The following is a 22338-nucleotide window of genomic DNA, read 5'->3' as shown; positions in this document are numbered from 1 at the left end:
TCTTGCGACCCAGCCATACCTCTCTTTGTGCAATAAATTTATACCATCTTGTACTTCCTTGGCTCCTTCCACCCGCTTCAGAGAATCCAGGGGGTTAGGGTTTTGCGAGGGGCTACGGATCTCTTAGAAACAATTCCTCACATCCAGGGCCGGCCCAAGATATTTTGCTGCCTGAGGTGAAGGTGCCCTCTCCCATCCCATGTTCAGAAGTTGACTGGGCTTGCTGTTTCTTCAACACTGGTGACAGGACAGCGTTGTTCCCCACACCTGATGGCAGCAGGCTAGCTTAGGCATACAGCTCTGTCCTCCAAAACTTTGCTGCCACCATCCAGCATATGGCGCCTGAGGCAACTGCCTCACTCTGCCTCATGGCAGGGCCAGCCCTGCTCACATCCTTGAAAAGTCAATTGACTCCTTGTCTGGCCTTCAGTGGTGCAGCTAGGGCTGAGCCATGGGCCAAATCCATGTCCCCACTGCCCAGTCCCCTCCCAGTGACCAGCCAGACAATGGCAGGTGATAGAGACAGTTGTAAACAGGCCCTTCGTCGGCACCTGGGTTGGCATGGGTATGCCAGGGCCCAGATGGGTTGGTTTTGCTTGCTGCCACGGTATCCTTTCTATTATATATTAAATAAGAGCCAGTGTAGTGTAATGACTGGACCGGGACTCGGGAGATCTGGGTTCTAGTCTCCACGTGGCCACAAAGCTCACGGGGTGGCTTTGGGCCAATCACTGACTCTCAGCCTAACCTACCTCACAGGGTTGTTGTGAGGATAAAAATGGAGAGGAGGAGAACTATGTAAACCACCTTGTGTTCCTTGCAAGAGGAAAAAAGGTGGGATATAAATGTAATAAATAAAAATAAAATATATATAATCAGGGGTGATTATATATCACCCAGGCACATCCGTGGTTACATACAGATGCTCGTTTTATTATTTTCTTAATCTTAATGATATAGGGTGGGATACAAATGTTATAAATAAATAAAATGCAGCTTTCACTTTTGAAACGTATCCTTTCCCACAACAAAACTGTGGTTATTCCCAGTGAAATGTGTTTAGCATCAGGGCAGCAGAAGCAAACTCCATTTTATTCCTGTAGTTGTGATGGTGCTATGATTTAAGTGAGCTTAAAATGCAAAACTGCAAAGCTTTCTTTTCTTTCTCCTTTTTAACCAGGGTTAGCAAATTGACTTGTTGTTTGTTTCCCGTTTTTTGCTCTATCGTACATCAGGCATACCGGAGGGGAGGAGCCATAGTTCAGTGGTGGAGCCCCTGCTTTGCAGGTGGAAGGTCCCAGGTTCGATCCCCACCATCTCCAAGTAGGGATGGGAAAACTCCTGAAATCCCGGAGAGCCACTGCTGCCAGCCAGTGTCGACAGTACTGAGCTAGATGGACCAAGGAACTAACTCAGTGTAAGGCAGCTTTCTATGTGTCTTATGAATTAGAAGCAATTGTAAAGCGTGGCATGATGGAGCAGGGGAAGAAAAATGTTACCTGTGTGCTTTTAAGGCACGGCTGTCTAATAGGATGGGGCAGGGTGTGTGTGTGTATGAAGGTTCTAAAAGTCTAGGTTCTAAAATTATCTAGCTGAACCACTATTGGCCTCCTGCTAGTTTCTCAGCCGTAAGAACATGAGATGGGCAAGCTGGATCTGACCATGTAGTCCAGCATCCTGCTTTCCACTGCGGCCAAGCAGAGATGCCCGCAGGAAGCCCTCTGTGCTTTCAAAATGAAATGAACGCACACAAAAATAGGTACTTTATCTTGCTGTGTGGACACAGCCTAAGGCTCGCTCATTGCTGCACTGAGACATTTCATAACCTCCAAGGATGAACCTGAGGATGTGACAAATCAATTGACAACCATTCTAAATGTTCAAATTGGCCACAGTTATAATGAAAGCGAAAATTACAGCCAGTTTCCTTCTTTCGTGGGAGGATCATGTGATGAGTGCAATAAATTGGAGCTCCCTTTGTCTTCAGCAAGAGCAGTGTGGAGAGGGCATTCCGCAATCAAGTAGACGTGAGGTGTCAGAAAGTTTCTTGCACCTTGTGGGGAAGGGTCAGGAGCTGCCCAGTAGAATACGCTGCTGAAAGATATTCAGGTACGTACAAGATCTTCTCTTTGTGCCCTTCTCTTTCAAAGCACTAGCAATGAGGAAGTTCCTTTTTGTTTTAGGAAAGTGTGTTGGGGAAGATTTTGCATGTTTAAAAGCAACAAATCTGTGTTTGCTGCAAACCATACACCCAACAGGAAATTGTAACAAAGCCCATTTCTCTTAAAAGTGTAACTGCCATTAAGGGCCTCTTCACACACTACATTTTTTAAAACAGATACCTACATTTTCAAAGTGCTGGTTTTAACTTTTAAAGCCCTAAATGGCTTGGGACCAGGTTACCTGAAGGAGTTTCTTCTCCCATATCTACCTGCCAAACCCTGAGGCTCTGCTCCAGGTGGCTCTGCCAAATGAGGCAAGATAGGTGGCTACAAGAGAGAGGGCCTTTTCAGTGGTGGCCCCTGTCTCTGGAGTGCCCTCCCCAGAAAGGCTCGCCTGGCGCCTACACTATGGTTTTTTCAACGACTTTTTTTATTTTCCCAGGCATTTTAAGAATTGTTTTTAGTGTTTTACAACATAACACTTTCATTTTGCTGCTGGTTTTACTTTGGTTTTATGTGCTGTAGTGTTTTTATTCTTTTCTGCTGGCTTTACCTTGGCTTTATTATGTGCAGTTTGTATTCTTTGTTTTATTGTTTGCATTTTATGTCTTTAATGTACTGTACACTGCCCAGAGAACTTGTATTACTAGATAGTTTAAAAGTGTAATAAATATATAAAACATTTATTTTTCTTTATCAGTGGCCTGGTTTGCACGTAACAGTAAGCCATGGTGTGGCATGTTGAAATCTGGCTTGTCATTGTGTCTGAACCCATCCCCACAAACCAGTTTGTTAATCGGCTATAAACCACAAATAGAACCCATTGTTTGTTGTTTGGTTACAGAGTCTGGGTTGTTTGAACTGTGGCTTGTTGTGATGTCTGAACCCAGAACTGTCACTTAACCCTGTCTTGTTTTCATTGCTGTCCACCCTGAAACAGGGGCTCCTGCAAGAGCAGCCTGAAAACAAAACTGCTTTGATGGCTGGCAAAATGGGTGGGAGAGGAACAAACCAGAAACGGGGGAAACAAGCCATGGTTGGTTGGTTGGCTTATATGCAAGACAATTCATGGGTAAAGCAACAAACCATGATTAACATAAGCCATGGCTTAGTATTATGTGTGAAAGCAGCCAATGTCAGGTGAAATATATATGTATAATACCTGCTCACAACATTAGGATTTATAGGGTTTCCCATTATAGGGTTTTCTCCCATTGTGGTGAATGAGGCTTGCCCTCTCAATGACCACAGAAATAACAGAGAAACCCCTCAATTGACAGGCATATATCAAAGCCGAATTCCTTAAATGCGATTAAGCGCAATCTCGAGGCTCCAGTCCATTGCCTTAGGACGTAACTCCTTCACAGTGTCTCTGCAGAAGTAACTCCCATTGTGCTGAATGAGGCTTGCCTTTGAATGCCCACATCAGAACTTACAGAGATCCCCCCCTCGAATGAAATGGCACACTTTTAAGCCCAATTCCTTAAGTGCGATTATGCGACCAAGCGAGATCTCAAGGCTCCGATGAATTGCCTTAGGAAGAAAGTACTTCACAGCTTCATTATAGATATCTGGCGGGTTATAATAGGGGCTGGTTTCTGTCCCATTAGTGTCTCCTCAGAAGTAACTCCCATTGTGGTCAATGAGGTACTCTGGGTTAAAATGGGGGCTGGTTTCTCTCTCTGTGTTCTTCCCCTGCCTTTCCCAGCAAAAGCATACGTGTGTCTACTTGGAAGTAACTCCCATTGTGCTCAGTGAAGCTTGCTCCTGAAATGCAGGTGCATCTGGACTTTCAGGAGAAAGGAGAAAAGGGGGGAGCCTCCCTTCATAGCAAAGCTGATTCCTTTTTTAAAATCTGGTACTCCTCCATTAGCTTCTCCTTCCGTTGTCCTGGAAACATGGCGGAGGAAGCGGGAACACTGATGAGGTCATCAGACCCAACCCAGACTCCACCCAGCCATCAAGAAAATAATTCAATTAGAGCTCAGTGGAAATAGCACAGAGCCCCAGGCTACAGTGATGATAAGCAGGGTCTTTAAGGGCTGTGGAAACAGGAAAAGGAGAAGATGCAATTGGGGAAACATCGCAACAAAGTTGCAAACAAAGTGAAGCCGATAGCGTGGAAACACACCCCAGGAATAATAAAGCCATGGGGGGAAATGGTTTTTTAGTCCTCTGTAAGATTCCCAGCATAGTTATTTCTTTCATTCCTTATTAAAATTATTGATCTAAAGTATATGTTAGACATTTATGCTCAGTTTCCCAACATGTGAGTAGAGTCACCATTGTGCATTCTTGACGGTTTGGGTTTTGTTCTATAGAGTCCTGCATTTCTGATGCTGTGGCAATCATTTAATGTAATTCTAATCTATTCGGACAATAATTACAAATTTACTAACTGAATTTACTTTTAAAAGTTTTCAACTATAATGATAATTTTATGAGCAAACCAAGTCATACATAAAATAAGTTTGGGAACAGAAAGGCTGCTTTACGTTCTAAAGCAACCCTCCTCAACCTGGTGCCCACTGGATGTTTTGGACTACAGTGCCCAGCATTCCTGACCATTGGCCATGCTGCCTGAGGCTGATGGGAGCTGGAGTCCAAAATATGTGGAGGGCACCAGGTTGGGGAAGGCTGTCCTAAAGCAACAAAGTGACTTTAGATCTGTAAAGAGGGCAAAAAAAGGGAAGTATTGCTTATTTTTCTGTTTTCCCAAAAATTTTAGTTCTTTTTCTGACACTGCCCCCCAACCCCGCCCCCCCCAGGGGGGGGGACTGCTTTTTTTCCATGGCCTCAAAATTTCTGGAACTTTTGCATCTCTATTCATGGAGCAGCAAGAAGATCAGAGGCAGTATAAGTTGGTTTACCTCCCCAGGTTAAGGAGAGCCAGGGCGTCACTGCTGTGTTGCATTCGTGTAGGATTATGGATTCCTCTGTGCATGGACCACACCAGGGTTGAGCAGAAGGTAGATATCCAGATGTTTTGGACTTCATCTCCCAGAATCCCCTGCCAGCATGGCCAGTGGTCAGAAGTGTTGGGAGTTGAAGCCCAAAACATCTGGATATCCACTTTCTGCCCTCTCCTGCACTACACAGCCTAATTTGTCACTAAAGGAGCTCCCAGAACCCTGTGAATTTTGATAAGTTCGTCACTAGAACAAATGGAGGTGGGGTGAAACACTAGCATATATCTGAATTGAAAATAAGGGTCTGCCAAAACCTCTCCAGAAAGTGGTTTCTTCAGTCCATCTTCACCTGAAGCTATTTAAGAGAATCGAAGCTCTCTTAAGGTAAAAAGGTAAAGTAAAAAGTTTATGAAGAAAGTTGGCATGATCACAAAAACAAGAACCATGAGCAGTTTAGTACGGTCAGAGTTTGCTGCATTTCAGAGCCTGTAATAATTTTGACCTTGGCTATCACTATTTTGTTTTTTATGTTTTAATACTTATATCCTTCCTTTTAGGATAAAAATTAATAGACTAGCACTGCCCACAAATTTGTACATATCCACATCCTAAGTTTCATATTTTAAGACACTCTAAAGTCTTCAGTGCTCTCTCCTTTAAAGGAAACTGACACCATAAACTTTACAGTACGAAGCTATCCTTGAGCATCCTGCCTCAGAGAAAGGAGAGCAAATCAACGTTCGTAGCTGAAGTTATGCCACATGCATGTTATCATCCTTGCCGCCAATCCCAGACATAATTGTTCTCCATGTCTCCTAGCAGGATGGGACAATGGGCTTGGTTTTTCCTGGTGTTTGCTACTGCTGCATCTGCACACTGGCAAAAGGACTCCATGCTGAATCGGCACTGGGACCTTTGGAAGAAAAAATATGGCAAAGAATACCAAAATGAGGTATGAGCATCGTAAGTCCATCCCACTGGACTTTGGGATGTATAGATAATTCCATTATCTATAAGGTCCTGTCAGGGTGGACACTGAGCCCACAGAATCCCAGAGTAGTTCTGATTCTGAGGAAGAGCAGCCGCTCTTGGGAGAGGAGCGCGCTCATCCTTCCCAGGGCCAACAGCTGGCGGAGATTCCTCCCACTGGCATTCCTGGCATAGATAGCAGTCCCGGAAGTGAGAGAGCGCGGGAAGAAGACTTGCTGGATGCGCGATGCCGACGCAGGGAGCAGCGCCAAATGGAGGGTGCGGAAAGGAGGCGTAGTGCCCGGTTGGCGTGCAAACAACGGTTGCGCCCAGAGGATCCAAGGGAAAAGGGGAGGGACTCTCCCTAGCCCATAAGTTCAGGGTCTGCCAGTGATTCTCCTTCAAATGGGGACCAACTGTTCCAACTTAGGGCATAGGTACTCTGCTGCTCATAGCCAGTTGCTAACAGTAGAGTTGTTAAGTTGTAAAAGAGGAATAAAGCTTTGAAAAGAATCCCTTTGTCTGTGTCTGGACTTGGCTACTGAATTAGACTGAAAGAGGCCGCCAAGGAGCCCTTGACAGGTCCACTCCATCTTTATCAGTTTGAGGGGCAAATAAGTAGTGTAACTATGGGCTGGGCTTACCATGAGACATTATGAGTCGGCTGCCTCAGGCGGCAGATGTTGGGGGTGGGAAGGGAAGCAGGTGCGGGATGTTGGAGGACAGAGCTGTGTGTGTGAGAGAGAGACATGTGCACCCTAAGCTAGCCTGCTGCCTTCAGATGTGGTAGAGGGGGATGTTCTATCACCAATTTTGAAATAAGATTCAGCTGCCAGTCTGGTTGGCTTCTATATGTTATATGGGAAGGTACACACTTTGCCCTTCATCTCAGGCAGCAAAATGTCTTGGGCCGGCCCCAGTATAACTTGAAGAAACCAAGAGGTGTCCAAGATGGGGCCATCAAGGGCCAATTTACAGGATCGAGGAAGAAGAATGCTCAGTCAGGTGGTTCTGGAGGCATCAGGCAAGGTCTGTAGGCCAGGCCAGGCAGAATAGGCAACTGGAGCAAGAGCCAGAGTAGTCCAGGTGCAAAGGGACCCTGATTGTAGAGAAGATGGCCAGAAGTGAAGCTGATATAGAATTGTTTGGCTAATTAGAAAACTAGACTGGAGGGCAATCCAAATCTTGCAGAAAGGTCATGATAAGCAAAAAATTCTATGACATATTCCTGAGATGGCTGCAGGAGTATAGGTTCACACCAGGAGGGCCAAAGGAGCTGGATCGTATCTGTACAGATAACAATCAGCAGCTGGGATGTAATGGAAGATTAGTTGCAGGCAGTGGGCTGAGGTAGGCTCTGTTTATATAAACATCACAAAACTACCCAAAATGTCAAATTTTTTGGCGGGTGAAAACAAATGTATCAAAATAATTCCCTTATTAAGCAATGTATTCTAGTTTGTATAATCTGAGCTTCTGCTTTGATTTTTAGAAAGCAGAAGAAGATCACCGCATGACTTGGGAAAAGAATCTACAGTTGATAACGTTGCACAATCTCGAACATTCTCTGGGGTTGCATTCCTATGAGCTTGGCATTAATCATCTGTCAGATATGGTTAATAAATCTATCTTTCTATCCTGCATTGCATGATTGTCTGCATCGCATGCTGGTCTGGATCATAGAATCATAGAATAGTAGGGTTGGAAGGGGCCTGTCCAACCCCAAGATAATTCTGCCATATTAAAACAAATATACCATTCACTGAAGACAAAGGAAGAAAACTAATGAAAAGCATAATCCTATGCATATTTAGACAGAAAAAAGTCCTACAATGCCAAACATTCCCCAGCCAGCCCTACTAGCTGGGGAAAGCTGGGAGTTGTAGGACTTTTCTCCGTCTAAACATGCATTGGATTGTTTGGGGAGAAGCCCACCACCACCACCAATGGAAATATGTTTAATACTGGTAGAAAATTGTTTTATTTCCATGGCTCCCATAAACACTAAATATTTATCGTGAAAATAGAAATAAAATCCAATTAATATGTATATTTCAATATTAACATATCAACTTGCCAATACAGTTTGATAGCAAAATGTAGAAACCTGCTTACTGCTAGGATTCCCCCCTGCCCCGTTCTCTAGTAGTCCTTTAATATTAAGCAAAACCTGAAACACCTCCTCCCAGAACAAGGTTGTTGTTTTTCCAAATTCAAAAGCGAAGTCGAAACATACAAGCCCTGGGCTGCTTCCAGACATCTTATCCTGCAATCAACCTGCCTCAAAAATGGAATTTTAGGGGGGGGTCCAGATGACACCATCTTCCATTGTAATCCTCCTGTGTTGTCCCCTTCTCCTTCTTCCACCTTTTTTCCTACCAGAAAACAAAAATCTTAAGGAGGAAGATTTTGTTAAGGAGGTGCATAGTGCCTTTTGATTAACAGCACTAGGAGCTACCTAGAAGCACCTTTGTTCTCATCTTCACTGAATGGCTGGGTTTGGCTGACCACCGGGAAAAAGAATCCACCATGCCGCACGCACACCTGTCATTTGCCCAATTACGCGTGATGTGGGTTGTCACGTCGTCCAAACTTTGTGAGTGCATGCTGGGAGTGTTGTCTAAACCACCCCACAACCCATGGCTTGTAGGGATTGTGTGTGGTGGTTTTGAAGCCAGCCCAGCCATGCACTTCAACAAGTTCAGATGACATGACAACCCACACTGCGTCATGGGTAATTAGGCAAAAGGCAGGTACACAAGTGGCATGTGCGGGGGCTGCGAAAAGAAGCCAGGGTGGCTTTTTTTCCCCCTGGTGATCATCAAAACCCAGACAATGTGTGGAGAGAATGTAGTATCTTACCCGTGGACCCTGTCCCTGACTTTCACATGTGCAGCAGAAGGTGAGGTGTACACTCTTCCACGCAATCAGGAACCCACACAATCAGGGTTTGTGATCCAATGTACAGAATCTATGCATGAGCCCCTTTCACACCTTCTGATGAACATTTGGAGGTAGGGGCTGGGTTAGTTGATGTCACTTCCTTATCACACATTGAATATGTGGAGGGAAGGGAAGATCACAGGGTTGTTCTCTTAATTTGAAAAAATAACGTTCCACAGAACCCTATAAAACAGACACCAGTGTGGGCATAATGTTGTTGTTGTTCAGTCGTTCAGTCGTGTCCGACTCTTCGTGACCCCATGCACCATAGCACGCCAGGCCTTCCTGTCCTGCGCTCTCTCCCGGAGTGTGCTCAAGTTCATATTCATTGCATCAGTGATGCTATCTAGCCATCTCATCCTCTGCCGTCCCCTTCTCATTTTGCCTTCAGTCTTTCCCAGCATCAGGGTCTTTTCCAGAGAGTTTTCTCTTCGCATTAGGTGGCCAAAATATTGGAGCTTCAGCTTCAGGATCTGTCCTTCCAATGAGCACTCAGGGTTGATTTCCTTTAGGATGGACTGATTTGACCTCCTTGCAGTCCAGGGGACTCGTAAGAGTCTTCTCCAGCACCACAGTTCGAAAGCATCAATTCTTCGGCGCTCAGCCTTCCTTATAGTCCAGCTCTCACAGCCATACATTACTACTGGGAAAACCATAGCTTTGATTAGACGGACCTTTGTCAGCAAGGTGATGTCTCTGCTTCTTACTATGCTGTCTAGGTTTGCCATAGCTTTCCTCCCAAGGAGCAAGCGTCTTTTAATTTCATGGCTACAGTCACCGTCTGCAGTGATCTTGGAGCCCAAGAAAGTAAAATCTGTCACTGCTTCCATTTCTTCCCCTTCTCTATATGCCAGGAAGTGATAGGGCCAGATGCCATGATCTTAGTTTTTTAATGTTGAGTTTCAAACCAGCTTTTGCACTCTCCTCTTTCACCCTCAACAAGAGGCTCTTGAGATCCTCTTCGCTTTCTGCCATTAGGGTGGTATCATCTGCATATCGGAGGTTGTTGATAATTCTCCCAGCAATCTTAATTCCGACCTGTGACTCATCCAACCCGGCATTTCTCATGATGTACTCTGCATATAAGTTAAATAAGCAGGGTGACAATATGCAGCCTTGTCGTACTCCTTTCCCAATTTTGAACCAATCGGTTGTTCCATGTCTGGTTCTTACTGTTGCTTCTTGACCCTCGTACAGGTTTCTCAGGAGACAGGTAAGGTGGTCTGGTACTCCCATCACTTTAAGAATTTGCCACAGTTTGTTGTGATCCACACAATCAAAGGCTTTAGCGTAGTCAATGAAGCAGAAATAGATGTTTTTCTGGAATTCTCTTGCTTTCTCCATGATGCAGCGAATGTTGGCAATTTGATCTCTAGTTCCTCTGCCTCTTCGAAACCCAGCTTGTACTTCCGGTAGTTCTCGGTTCGCATACTGCTGAAGCCTAGCTTGTAGGACTTTGAGCATCACCTTGCTGGCATGTGAAATGACCGCAATTGTGCGGTAGTTTGAACACTCTTTGGCGTTGCCCTTCTTTGGAATTGGAATGTAAACTGACCTTTTCCAGTCTTGCGGCCATTGTTGAGTGTTCCAAATTTGTTGGCATATTGAATGCAGCGCTTTAACAGCATCATCTTTTAGGATTTTAAATAGCTCGGCTGGAATACTGTCATCTCCACTAGCTTTGTTGTTAGTAATGCTTCCTAAGGCCCACTTGACTTCACTTTCTAGGATGTCGGGCTCAAGTTCAGTGACCGCTCTATCATGGCTATCAGGGACATTCAGATCTTTCCTGTATAGTTCTTCTGTGTATTCTTTCCACCTCTTCTTAATCTCATCTGCTTCTGTTAGGTCCCTGCCTTCTTTGTCCTTTATCATGCCAGTCTTTGCACAAAACGTTCCCTTGAGATCTCCAATTTTCTTGAAGAGATCTCTAGTCTTTCCCATTCTGTAGTTTTCCTCGATTTCTTTGCATTGTTCATTTAAGAAGGCCTTCTTGTCTCTCCTTGCTATTCTCTGGAACTCTGCATTCAGTTGGATATATCTTCCCCTTTCTCCCTTGCTTTTCGCTTCCCTTCTTTCCTCAGCTACTTGTAAAGCCTCCTCAGACAGCCACTTTGCTTTCTTGCATTTCTTTTTCTTTGGGATGGATTTCGTTGCTGCCTCCTGAACAATGTTACGGACCTCCGTCCATAGTTCCTCAGGCACTTTGTCTATCAGGTCTAATCCCTGAAATCTATTCCTCACCTCCACTGTGTATTCATAAGGGATATGATTTAGGTCATACCTGAATGGTTTAGTGGTTTTCCCGACGTTCTTCAATTTAAGCCGAAATTTTGCAACAAGAAGCTGAGCTACAGTCAGCTCCAGGTCTTGTTTTTACTGACTGTATAGAGCTTCTCCATCTTTGGCTGCAAAGGACATAATCAATCTGATTTCGATATTGACCATCTGGTGATGTCCATGTGTAGAGTCGTCTCTTGTGCTGTTGGAAAAGAGTGTTTGCTATGATCAGCGTGTTCTCTTGGCAAAACTCTATTAGCCTTTGTCCTGCTTCATTTTGTACACCAAGGCCATGCTTGCCTGTTATCCCGGTGATTTCTTGACTTCCTGCTTTAGCATTCCAATCCCCTATGATGAAGAGGACATCTTTTTTTGGTGTTAGTTCTAGAAGGTGTTGTAGGTCTTCACAGAACCGATCAACCTCAGCTTCTTCGGCATCAGTGGTTGGGGCATAGACTTGAATTACTGTGATGTTGAATGGTTTGCCTTGGATTCATACTGAGATCATTCTATCGTTTTTGAGATTGTACTCCAGTACTGCTTTTCCCACCCTTTTGTTGACTATGAGTGCTACTCCATTTCTTCTAAGGGATTCTTGCCCACAATAGTAGATATGATGGTCACCTGAATTAAATTCGCCCATGCCTGTCCATTTTAGTTCGCTGATTCCCAAGATGTCGATGTTCAATCTTGCCATCTCACCTCCAACTTACCTTGATTCATTGATCTGACATTCCAGGTTCCTAAACAATATTGTTCTTTACAGCATCGGATTTTCTTTTCACCACCAGACACATCCACAGCTAAGTGTCCTTTCGGGTTTGGCCCAGCCGCTTCACTCTTTCTGGCGCTACTTGGAAATACCCTCTGCTCTTCCCCAGTAGTATATTGGACACCTTCCGACCTGAGGGGCTCATCTTCCGGTGTCATCTCTTTTAGCCTTGTGATACGTTCCATGGGGTTTTCTTGGCAAGAATACTGGACTGGGTTGCCATTTCCTTCTCCAGTGGACCACATTTTGTCAGAACTCTCTGCCATGATCTGTCTGTCTTGGGTGGCCCTGCGGCATAGCTTATGGCTTCACTGAGTTACACAAGCCCCTTCGCCACAACAAGGCAGTGATCCATGAAGGGGGTGGGCATAATAGACCTCATTTAAAAAAAACAAAACCTACCAACCCTAACTTAAAATTTGCCATGTTTCTGGACCATTCTGTATAGTAAGTGCATCTGTTTTCCTTTATGTAGACTAGTGAGGAAGTGACTGCTCTGATGACGGGGTTTAAAACTCCTGTTTCGCGGAACCTGAATTCTACAATTTACAGGCCAAGTCTACAGGGCAACCTCCCCAATACTGTGGACTGGAGGGAGAAAGGATGTGTCACAGATGTTAAGAACCAGGTGAGATGCAGGATCTTTGTCTATGTTCTTCTAACATAAGGACATCCTTTGCAACTGATTCTGACGAGTGCCTTTGTATTTCAGGGTTCATGTGGTTCCTGCTGGGCCTTTAGTGCTGTTGGGGCCTTGGAATGCCAGTTGAAACTCAAAACAGGAAAAATGGTGTCCCTCAGTCCACAAAACCTTGTTGACTGCTCCACTATGTATGGAAACAATGGATGTCACGGGGGCTACATGTCTGCTGCCTTCCAGTATATCATAGATAATAAAGGTATTGATTCGGAAGCGTCCTACCCGTACAAAGCTCAGGTTTGTATTATTTAAGATACCTTGAACTTAAACATAAAACACTACAGCTTTATTCTGGAGTATCTCTTTCCCCAGGTTCTGCCTTTATAATTGCTTGCAATGGATTAGAATTGTCACAACTAGAACTGAAACATTTTAATCAATTAATGCATGCTTACATATGACTAAACCCTGTTGATCACAGTGGGACTTACTTCTGAGTAAACATACATAGGATTGTGCTGTAGGAACTTTTTGACTGACTAAAATCAGCTGTTCCCCTAATTAATCATGCAGCAATTTTTTGGCTTCCTTTGGTAGGGAGTTGCAGAGCTTGGGAGTAGCCACCGAGAAGACCCGCTATTGAGTTCCTGCCAAATGTTCCTCTGATGGTGGCAGGCCAGAGAGGGGTCTCTCCCAAGGATCTTAAAACTTAGGCAGGCTAACTTGGGAGAATGCAGTCTTTGAAGCAAGTCATGTTGGACTTCATAAGTCATAAGTAGGGATGTTTGAGAATTCTGTTTGTGGAGTGAAATCTTGATGGATTTTTCCAGTTCAGCCCTGACGATTTCATTCCATTTCCCCCTGCTGACATTGACTTCATCTGTAGCAAGTCAAGCCAATATGCAGATTCCGTGTTTTATTTTAATGACTTCAATTTGCACAAATTGGGGGGTCTTGAGATTTGCACAAATGGTGTCATAACGTTTTTTAAAAATATTTTTTTGTTAGCGATCTTGCACAAGTAAGCAGAATCGCAAGTCTGCCTGTCCACTATGTAGACTTGCAAAGGCATATTCCATCCTTGTAAATATCCTTGTCAGTTTCATCCTCTCCACATACTACTTCCTTTAGCCCAGCAGAGCCATACTCAGTATTTGTCAAAGAACTTGTCAATTTCATCCTCCACTTTCTATAATGGCTCCAACCAATAGTGCTGTTCAATCTTGAAGCTACTATTGCTGCAAATTTTGGTTTAAAACTGATATTGGTCTATATGAATTGGGTAAAGAGAAAACTCTCTGGAAAAGACCCTGATGCTGGGAAAGATTGAAGGCAAAAGGAGAAGGGGACAGCAGAGGATGAGATGGCTAGATAGCATCACGGATGCAATGAATATGGACTTGAGCACGCTCCGGGAGAGAGCGCAGGACAGGAAGGCCTGGCGTGCTATGGTCCATGGGGTCACGAAGAGTCGGACACGACTGAACGACTGAACAACAACAAAAAGTAGGGTCTGCTTCATTCATTAAACAAAAAAGTCAAAGGCTGAGCTAAAACATCTATAGTATAGATTCTATATATATGCCTATAAAATTCAGCTTTAAAGCAATGAATGAATGAATTCAACCATAATATATGGGATTATTAACTCATTTCTTTAATCTGGTGACAGCATTAGTCACTACACACTTTTAAAAAGGTAGTTATCCCTAAATCATCCTTTTGCTCACCAAATCTAGGTAGCGAAGAGGGACAGAAGATCAAATATTTCCCATGAGTTGGAAGCAGCTTTATTTAGGGCACAATCCTACGTTTGTTTAGATGGAAAAAAGTCCTACAACTCCCAACATTTCTCAGCCAACCATGCTGACTGAGGCATGCTGGGAGTTGTACAACTTTTTCTGTGTAAACATGCAAGGATTGCACCTTTAATTATTTTTTATTTCTATTTAAATTGCATAAGCTGCTTTTCCATCTTAAAAAGGACCCTCAAAGCAGTATACATTTATGGCAATCTTCCTGCAATTACTGATGCTTTTCCAACTCCTAACTAGCATTGTAGTATCTCACAAAGCTGTTAGCCCACAACATTAGGAAGTCAAGGTTTCAAAAAAATTGTTGTTATTGTTCAGTCGTTAATTCGTGTCCAACTCTTCGTGACCCCATGGACCATAGCACGCCAGGCCTTCCTGTCCTGCGCTCTCTCCTGGACTGTAAGAATTTAGTAAGAAGGAGATGAAAAGCACTTTTTTTTTTAAGGAGGGAGAGAGATGAAAAGCATAGTTACCTTTTTAAAGTCAAACATTCTTGAAAAGATCTGATGAGAGCAAGCCTTTGTGTGTTTTGTCAGAAATAAGGCCCACTGCGGTCTTAGAGCTTTTCTACTCAAGGCTGTTAATTGGCTGTTAATCCACTGTATCCATTTTCGGTTTCATATTAGAATTGACTACACAAGAGTGTTTCCTTTTCTGCTTTTCTTCTACATAACCTCTAGATGGGACTGTGCTATAGCAGAATATCACAAACCATGCTTTCTTTTGCTTTCACAATGAAATGCCCCATTTTCCCTGCTGTAAAAAAAAACTCACCAAAAGCGCTGATTAGGCATAGAAGCGAAACTGGAAGGTCATGACACCATCTAAAGAACCTGTAAACAACCATGAGTAGGGAATGATGTGCACACGATAAATGCCTTATGTAGAAAAGCCCTCACTCCCTGGTGTGTACAAGATTGCTGCCAAAGTATGCTAGCTACCTTGTCTTCTTTTTGGCTTCTTCCAGGATGGAACATGCCACTATAACGTTGCTGGCAAGGCTGCCACTTGCTCTAAATATGTTGTGCTTCCATCTGGAGATGAAGCTTCCCTGAAGGACGCCATAGCTAATATTGGTCCTGTATCAGTTGCTATAGATGCAAGTGAACCAACGTTCTTTCTGTTTAAGCATGGTGAGTTCTAGAGCACTTCCCAATATAAAGTTTAGATCACAAAAAGAGCAGAGACCATTCTGATATCCAAGTGAAGTCAGTCATTTTATTCAGGCAAGCTGATCAAACATTCAGTTATCCCAAGTCCAAGTGGTCTTGGGGTTTTGTTTTTTGTTCTATTTTTACACAACGCTGGCTTCCTGAAATCCACCAATAGGCAATTTCGCCTTTCCTTTAAGAAATGGTGGAACTGGACTTGATCCTTGATAGTTCCTTGATATTCCCAGCATTAGTGACCTTCAACCTTTCTAGACCCATGACCCATTTTTAGCCCCAAACAGCAATATAGGACCCACTTTTATTTTAAAATCTTGCATATCTATCCTTCTGTCTCTGTGTTTCACCTCTTTCTTCTCGATTGCCTGCCAATCTCTTCCCAACACTAATGTGATCTACCCTTTAGACCTCAAGCCACCAGTGAAGATCAGTGGGCTTCATAACTCCCAATACATTATTTAAACTTCTTAAAGCTCTGCCTTGCTGTCACATCAGTGCTAAACCTGGTAAGGGGTTAGGAAGTTGCTGTACTTTGATCACTGTCCTCCACATGATTAGTGTCACATTATCATATTTCTTACGCCTTTGTGATGCCTGCTTACATATGAGATCAGAAGAGGAGCGTGCTTGTTGACGTAAATGAGTGTAACCCTTGTTTTGCAAAAGCAACTTCCAAACCTAGCTTCCCTTAAAAAGTGCACACATGGAAGTTATTCAAAATCCTTTTTAATCTAGGTGTGTACAATGATCCAACCTGCACTGCTCAGCATATAAACCATGGAGTCGTTGTAATTGGATACGGAACACAGGATGGCATGGACTATTGGCTCGTGAAGAACAGGTGAGAATACGCTTCAGGGAATCCAGCTGTCAAGCCAATACAACAGTAGTGTTCATCCATTTTGAGATGCTCTGACTTAAGCATTTACCATAAATGAGCATGCCAGCAATATTATATTCTGAAACCTGGGATCAGTCAAAGGATTTTATTCAGGAATTTTAATGAGTTGTTAGCTTCCATTGAGTTGAAAGGCACCAAAATGGCCACTTTTTCTGACTTGTCATTCATGGTGTATGGCTTTGCCTAACTTCTACAAATCGATGCAACCGCACTTGGAATTCTGTGTACAGTTCTGGTCACTGCACCTCAAGAAGGATATGGTAGAACAGGAAAATGTGTAGAATAAAGCAATCAAAACGATCAAGGGGCTGGAGCAACTCCCCTATGAGGAAAGGTTAGAACATTTGGCACTATTTAGCTTAGAAAAAATGAGTAATGGGAGACATGATAGAGGTATACAAAATTATGCGTGGTTTGGAGAAAGTGGATACTGGAACCCAGGGTCATCTAATGAAGCGGAATGGTGGAAAATTCAGGACGGTTAAAAGGAAGTACTTCACCCAGTACATAGTTAAACTACGAAATTCGCTACCACAAAATGCAGTGATGGCCACCAACTTGGATGACATTAAAAGGGGATTAGATAAATTAATGGAGGATAAACCTCTCAATGGCTGCTTGTCATGATGGCTATAAGTTACCTCCAGTATCAGAGGCAGTGTGCCTCTCTACACCAGTTGCTGGGGAACGTGAGCAGGAAGTTGCTATGGCATTCATAGCTTAAATGTGCACTTCCCATGGCAGCTGTTCGGCCACTGGGTGACCAAAATGTTGTGCTACTTTGGTCTGATCCACCCTGGCTCTTCTTATGATCTTAACTTGCCAGAAACACAATGCACTTTGGTTGATGTAGTGTGCGTTTCTGCCTGCACTACAGCAGCTGCTAAAGTGACTGCACAGAACTAGATTTTCTTCACTGGTCTTTTTTGTGAGTTTAATCATCTTTGTTATCCATCTTTGAAAATAAATCTAGCTTTCAAAAGCCACAAAAATGGTCAGCATATGCTGCACATCCAGTGTCCCATGAGGTGATATCATGACATTATTTTGCTGTAGCTCAGTGATATGTTCTGCATATGTTTTGCATGCAGAAGATCCCATGTTCAATTCCCAGCATCTCCAGGTAGGACTGGGAAAGATCCTTCTCTAGGAAAGACCCCTGGAGAGTCACTGCCAGTCAGTGTAGTCAAGAGGTCCCGAACGTGGCACCAAGGGCACCTCCAAGGGTGAATGCAAAGCTCTTCACTCCCTTCCCGCTTCAATAAAAATATTTAATACAAAATTGAACAATATTAGGGCGCCAGGTTCTCCTTCCTGTTCCTGAACCTGCTGCTGATCAGCTGTTCAGCGGGCAGGAAGAGAAAGGGATAGAGGGGAGAGAAAGAGCGAGGCTTGAGGCTAGGAGTGCGGAGAAACAGCAAGGGGTGAGAGAGAGAAAGCAAGGCTAAGAGCTAGGAAGGGAGAAAAAGAAGAAGGGTGGGGATGGGGAAGGGAGAGAAACAGGGAGGAAAGGGATTGGGAGGGAGAAATAGTGAGGCTGGAGGCTGGGTGGAGAGAGAGAGAGAGAGCAAAGGAGAAAGAAAGGCCTGTGTGGACGGAAGAAGATTGGACGGGGCAGGAATCAACTCTTTCCATTTCCCCCTCTCTCCCAGCCTCGCTATTCTCTCCCCACCCACCTCTTGACTAGCCAGGCCCCCACGGCAGCCGTTATGTGACTAGCCACATCCTCCACAGGAGCCATTTTGTGGTGGTGCACTTTCTCTAATTCCCAAATGTGCCCATGGGTCCAAAATGGTTGGGGACCCCTGGTGTAGACATTACTGAGCTAGATGGATCAAGGGTCTGACTCGGTATAATGCAGCTTCTATATTTCCATGTTCCTAATCCTGTATGTGTCTGTTTGTGCTATATACTATATAGTATTTTTAGACTCTCAAAGAAAGAATTTCTTGCTCATAATGAATGTGTTAACTATTCTCCTAATGTCTCATTCTTTGTTATTTCCACAGCTGGGGTCCATATTTTGGTGATCAAGGATTCATTAAAATTGCAAGGAATCAAGGGAATCGGTGCGGCATTGCCACCCAAGCTTTATATCCACAAATTTAGAGAGAAGTTCTAGTTCTCAATTGATTTTTCTTCACTGGAGAAGTAGCCCATTAGGCAACTAATCATAGGCTTTTTTATAAATCAAACTGCTGTGTTTGTGAAGAGCGATTGGCCTCCATGGGCAAGATTTTCCTGTCAACTACACCTGGTAGATCTGAGAAAATCAGCCAAAATGATGGTTTAACTTGGTTTAGCTTGGCATTTGCTAACTGTCCCATGGGTGCTGTGAAGCTTAATCAGTTAATAATGGAATGTCTGTAGTTCCGCTTTGAACAACTGAAGCTTTATGTAATTGCGGGGTATTATCACTGTTATCACTTCAAATTGTGTTCTAATAAAAGCTATGTCAGGTTAAAAAAAATCCTTCTGTGATATCAGTAAGTTCAAGCTGCTTTATGATTATGGAACTGTAAAGTAAACAGATTGACACAAAAAGTTGTACTTATATATATAATATGAGGAAATATAAGGAAAATTTCATAAATAAAACAGCAGTAACTTGGAATTTTAAGGAACTTGCATGTATTGTAAATGTACAAGGAATGTTTTCCAGTGACATATACTGCTGTTGCCTTTCTTTCTTATACTTTCATTTAATTATTTCTAAACATATGGCACATGGTCCTAACATATTTTGAATGCCCAGGTTCAGATTCAGTACATGTTAAGGAATAATAAAGTTCATTTGAGCATGTGTAGAGTTTTTATTCCTCCTTCACAGAGATAGCCCACAGACATCTGGGTTTCTAGGTTGAAGCTGCAATGCCATTCTCACAATTACCTAAAAGTAAGTCCCATTAAACTTAATGGGACATACTTCTAAGCAGACATGCACAGGATTGCACTTTGAAGGATGCAATCCTATGCATGTTTAGGCACAAGAAAGTCTTACAATTTCCAGCATTCTCCAGCCAGTATGGCTGGCTGGAGAATGCTGGAAGTTGTAGGACTTTTTTTCTGTCTAAACATACATAGAATTGCACCCTAGATGACATAACTTTTATGGAGCTTTGAACCCCTGCACCTCACAGATTAGAAACTGCAGGCCCTCCACATTCTTCCCTCATTAGCTCTTACGAACTGTTGTTGTTGTTATATTTCTATACCGCCCTATAGCCGAAGCGCTCTGGGCGGTTTACAAAATTAAAATGCAATATAGAAAGTTTTTAAAACATTTACATAAAAACATATGGACAATATATACAAACAACATATAACTAAAAACAACTTTGAATTAAAAACAATTTTTAAAGAACCCAACAATAAAACACAGCTTAAAACAACACTGCTTAAAACAGTATACAAAAGTCAGCACAAGGAACAGGAATTCTAAAAAGGGGAGGCCTGCCGGAATAATAGCATCTTTAATGCCTGCTTAAAAACCTTCAACGAGGTCAGCAGGTGCATTTCAACCGGCAGGTCTTTCTACAACTGAGGGGCCGCAAAGGAAAAGTTCCTCTTGCGTGTGGCTGCCAATCTCACATTAGGCAGCCGCAGCAGGGAGCCTTCAGAGGACCTTAGGTGGCGGACTGGGGCGTAGGGGACAAGGTGCTCCCTAAGGTACCGTGGACCTAGACCATGAAAGGCTTTAAAGGAAAGAAGGAACCAGCACTTTATATTTCCTGGGAAACAAATTGGCAGCCAGTGTAAAGATTTTAAAACTGGTGTAATACGGTCTCCGCGGGATGTCCCAGAGACCAGCCTGGCTGCCCTATTTTGTACCAGTTGAAGTTTCTGAACTAAATACAAAGGCAGCCCCACGTACAGCGCGTTGCAGAAGTCAAGCCCAGAGGTCACCAGCGCGTGCACCACCGTTACCAGGCCCACATGTTCCAGGAATGGGCATAGCTGGTGCGTCAGCCGAAGCTGATAACAGGCACTTCTCACTGTTGCCTCCACCTGGGGTGCCACTGTGGAAGGAATCCTTTAACTCGCCCCTAATGTGTTCTGTGTAACCCCCCTCCCCCAAACGGCAATGCAGTTTATAAGAGTGCCGTTGGAATATGCGGAAAGGTGTCCAACAGATGCTTTGCTAAACATGAACCAAAGTTACGCCATGTTTGTACGCTAGGCCATCCTGCCTTAGCTCCATAGTCTGTGGGAAGCAGATTGCAGCCTGTCAGCAAAATGTCCTGGGAATTACTAGGGAGTCGTAGCTCGAGCTAACATTGTACTCTGTGTTCCAACTTTGTGTCAACTGTTGGCAGACTTCCATCGCTGTCCAAAGAGAACATCGAGCTCCTCTCCAGATAACAGGGTGTGTGTGTGTGCGCCTTCATGGAATGTGTCTAATAGAGCATGGCTAGAGTTCTTCTATACGCGACGTATTTCTCTGTATAAAAGCCCGCCGCGCTGAACACTCGGGGCTCTCTGCCCCTTTGCTGACAGAGTGCCTTGCTGGCCATGCAAATAAAGCGCTTTCAGATCCAGAGTCTTACGTGTGTCTAGTGGATTCATTGGGCCTCCGGCTAGACAACGAACATGTGAGCACGTTCTGCTCGTACAACACCAGGAGCAGGGTTGGGTCAAGAAGCACCCCCAAGCTACGAACCTGCTCCTTCAGGGGGAGTGCAACCCCATCCAGAACTGGTTGACGTACCTCAATACCTGAATTAGGGCCCTTCACGATGAGCACCTCTTCTTCTTCTTCTCTTCTTGAAGGATTCAGCTTCAGCTTGTTCTCCCTCATCCAGCCCATTACTGACTGTTATTAAGTTGCCTCCCTTCTCCTATCCTATCCCTTCTTCTATGTACACAAAAATACTTAATTCCCCTTCTTGGTTTAGATATTAACCCTCTTCCTTTGAAAATATCTGTGGAAAGACTGTTCATGGGTGCATTTTCAGGTTGGCATGAGCAGAGAGGAAAGTGTTATGCTTTTGTATCAGAGTTCATGACTGGACTTTGCCCTGTTTTTAGTGCCTGGGTTCAGCTGTGGAGCTACTATGGTAATAATAAACGAAAGGTTCTCTGAGGGTGCGCAAAGAGCTTTTTCCTTCAGTGGACAATGGACAACTTCCACACATCCACGGATATAAGGCAGAACGTATGGGGTTCCCAGCCACCATGAGCCACCTATACATCTTTTCATATAAAACTGCTTTATGTTTTGGACAACCAATGTAGGGTTACTGGTTCTTGAACCATTCTCTGCAGCTTTCCCTTGAACAGCAATAAACAGGTGGTAAATGTTTAACTCCATGCCATGTGTTCCCTGAAGATTTCTGTTAAAAGGCAGAGGAGCAAGCCATGTTATTTTTTCCACCCCGCCAGTTGGCAACCACAGTCACAATGGAGGATGAGGGCAGCCCCTCTGTGTGTGTATGCATACATTATCAAAGTATTTTTTCTCTTGAATATTAGGGGGTGGGAGGTAGAGTTGCTGTTTTCCTCACTAACACACATCTTCTAAAAGAAAATTTCCAAAACCCACTTTTGTTAGGCAAATGCAAAGGTCATAACATATTGTGGAAGCTTTCAAGTTCTCCAGAACTCTTCATCAGGCCAAGATGGTGAAGCAAAAACGGGGCGAGGAAGGAAAAAGGGGGCGAGGAAGGAGAAATGTGGCTAATGTTCAAGCTTCAGATGATCGGGTTATGGTCCGTGACAGCTCATGCCTGGAAAAATGTTTGTCTTTAAGGTGCCACGAGGCTTTTTGTTGTTTTTGCTG

General features: G+C 43.8%; 1 protein-coding gene across 2 annotated transcripts; it reads left to right on the top strand.

Annotated features, from left to right (window-relative positions):
* The first annotated feature begins 1988 nt into the window (after window positions 1-1988).
* On the top strand, window positions 1989-21100 carry LOC146334638 (cathepsin S-like). 2 transcript variants are annotated; one of them, XR_014786302.1, is made up of 9 exons: window positions 1989-2109; window positions 5894-6023; window positions 7533-7655; window positions 12511-12663; window positions 12748-12972; window positions 15457-15622; window positions 16394-16499; window positions 18569-19553; window positions 19599-21098. XR_014786302.1 is itself a non-coding variant. In XM_084824081.1 (8 exons), the coding sequence occupies exons 2-8, from the start codon at window positions 5895-5897 to the stop codon at window positions 18666-18668; spliced, it is 1002 nt and encodes a 333-aa protein (XP_084680207.1). In that variant the 5' UTR covers window positions 1989-2109; window position 5894; the 3' UTR covers window positions 18669-21100. The 2 variants fall into 2 exon arrangements, 1 of the variants encoding a protein (XP_084680207.1); XM_084824081.1 differs by having other exon boundaries at window positions 18569-21100.
* Window positions 21101-22338: the final 1238 nt, after the last annotated feature.

The sequence above is a fragment of the Heloderma suspectum genome, chromosome 17 (assembly GCF_057233095.1).
Source record: "Heloderma suspectum isolate Gila_16-S chromosome 17, 16-S_ref, whole genome shotgun sequence".
Classification (NCBI taxonomy): Eukaryota; Metazoa; Chordata; class Lepidosauria; order Squamata; family Helodermatidae; genus Heloderma; species Heloderma suspectum.
The sequence above is the reverse complement of the archived record's forward strand: the minus strand, read 5'-3'. Positions and strand labels throughout refer to the sequence as shown.

Bases quoted from the DNA above. Each gene is read 5' to 3' on its own strand.
- LOC146334638 (XM_084824081.1), top strand. From the start codon at position 5,895: ATGGGACAATGGGCTTGGTTTTTCCTGGTGTTTGCTACTGCTGCATCT. The intron at 12,664-12,747 runs GTGAGATGCAGG...TTTGTATTTCAG, and splicing joins TCACAGATGTTAAGAACCAG to GGTTCATGTGGTTCCTGCTG. The intron at 12,973-15,456 runs GTTTGTATTATT...GGCTTCTTCCAG, and splicing joins CCTACCCGTACAAAGCTCAG to GATGGAACATGCCACTATAA.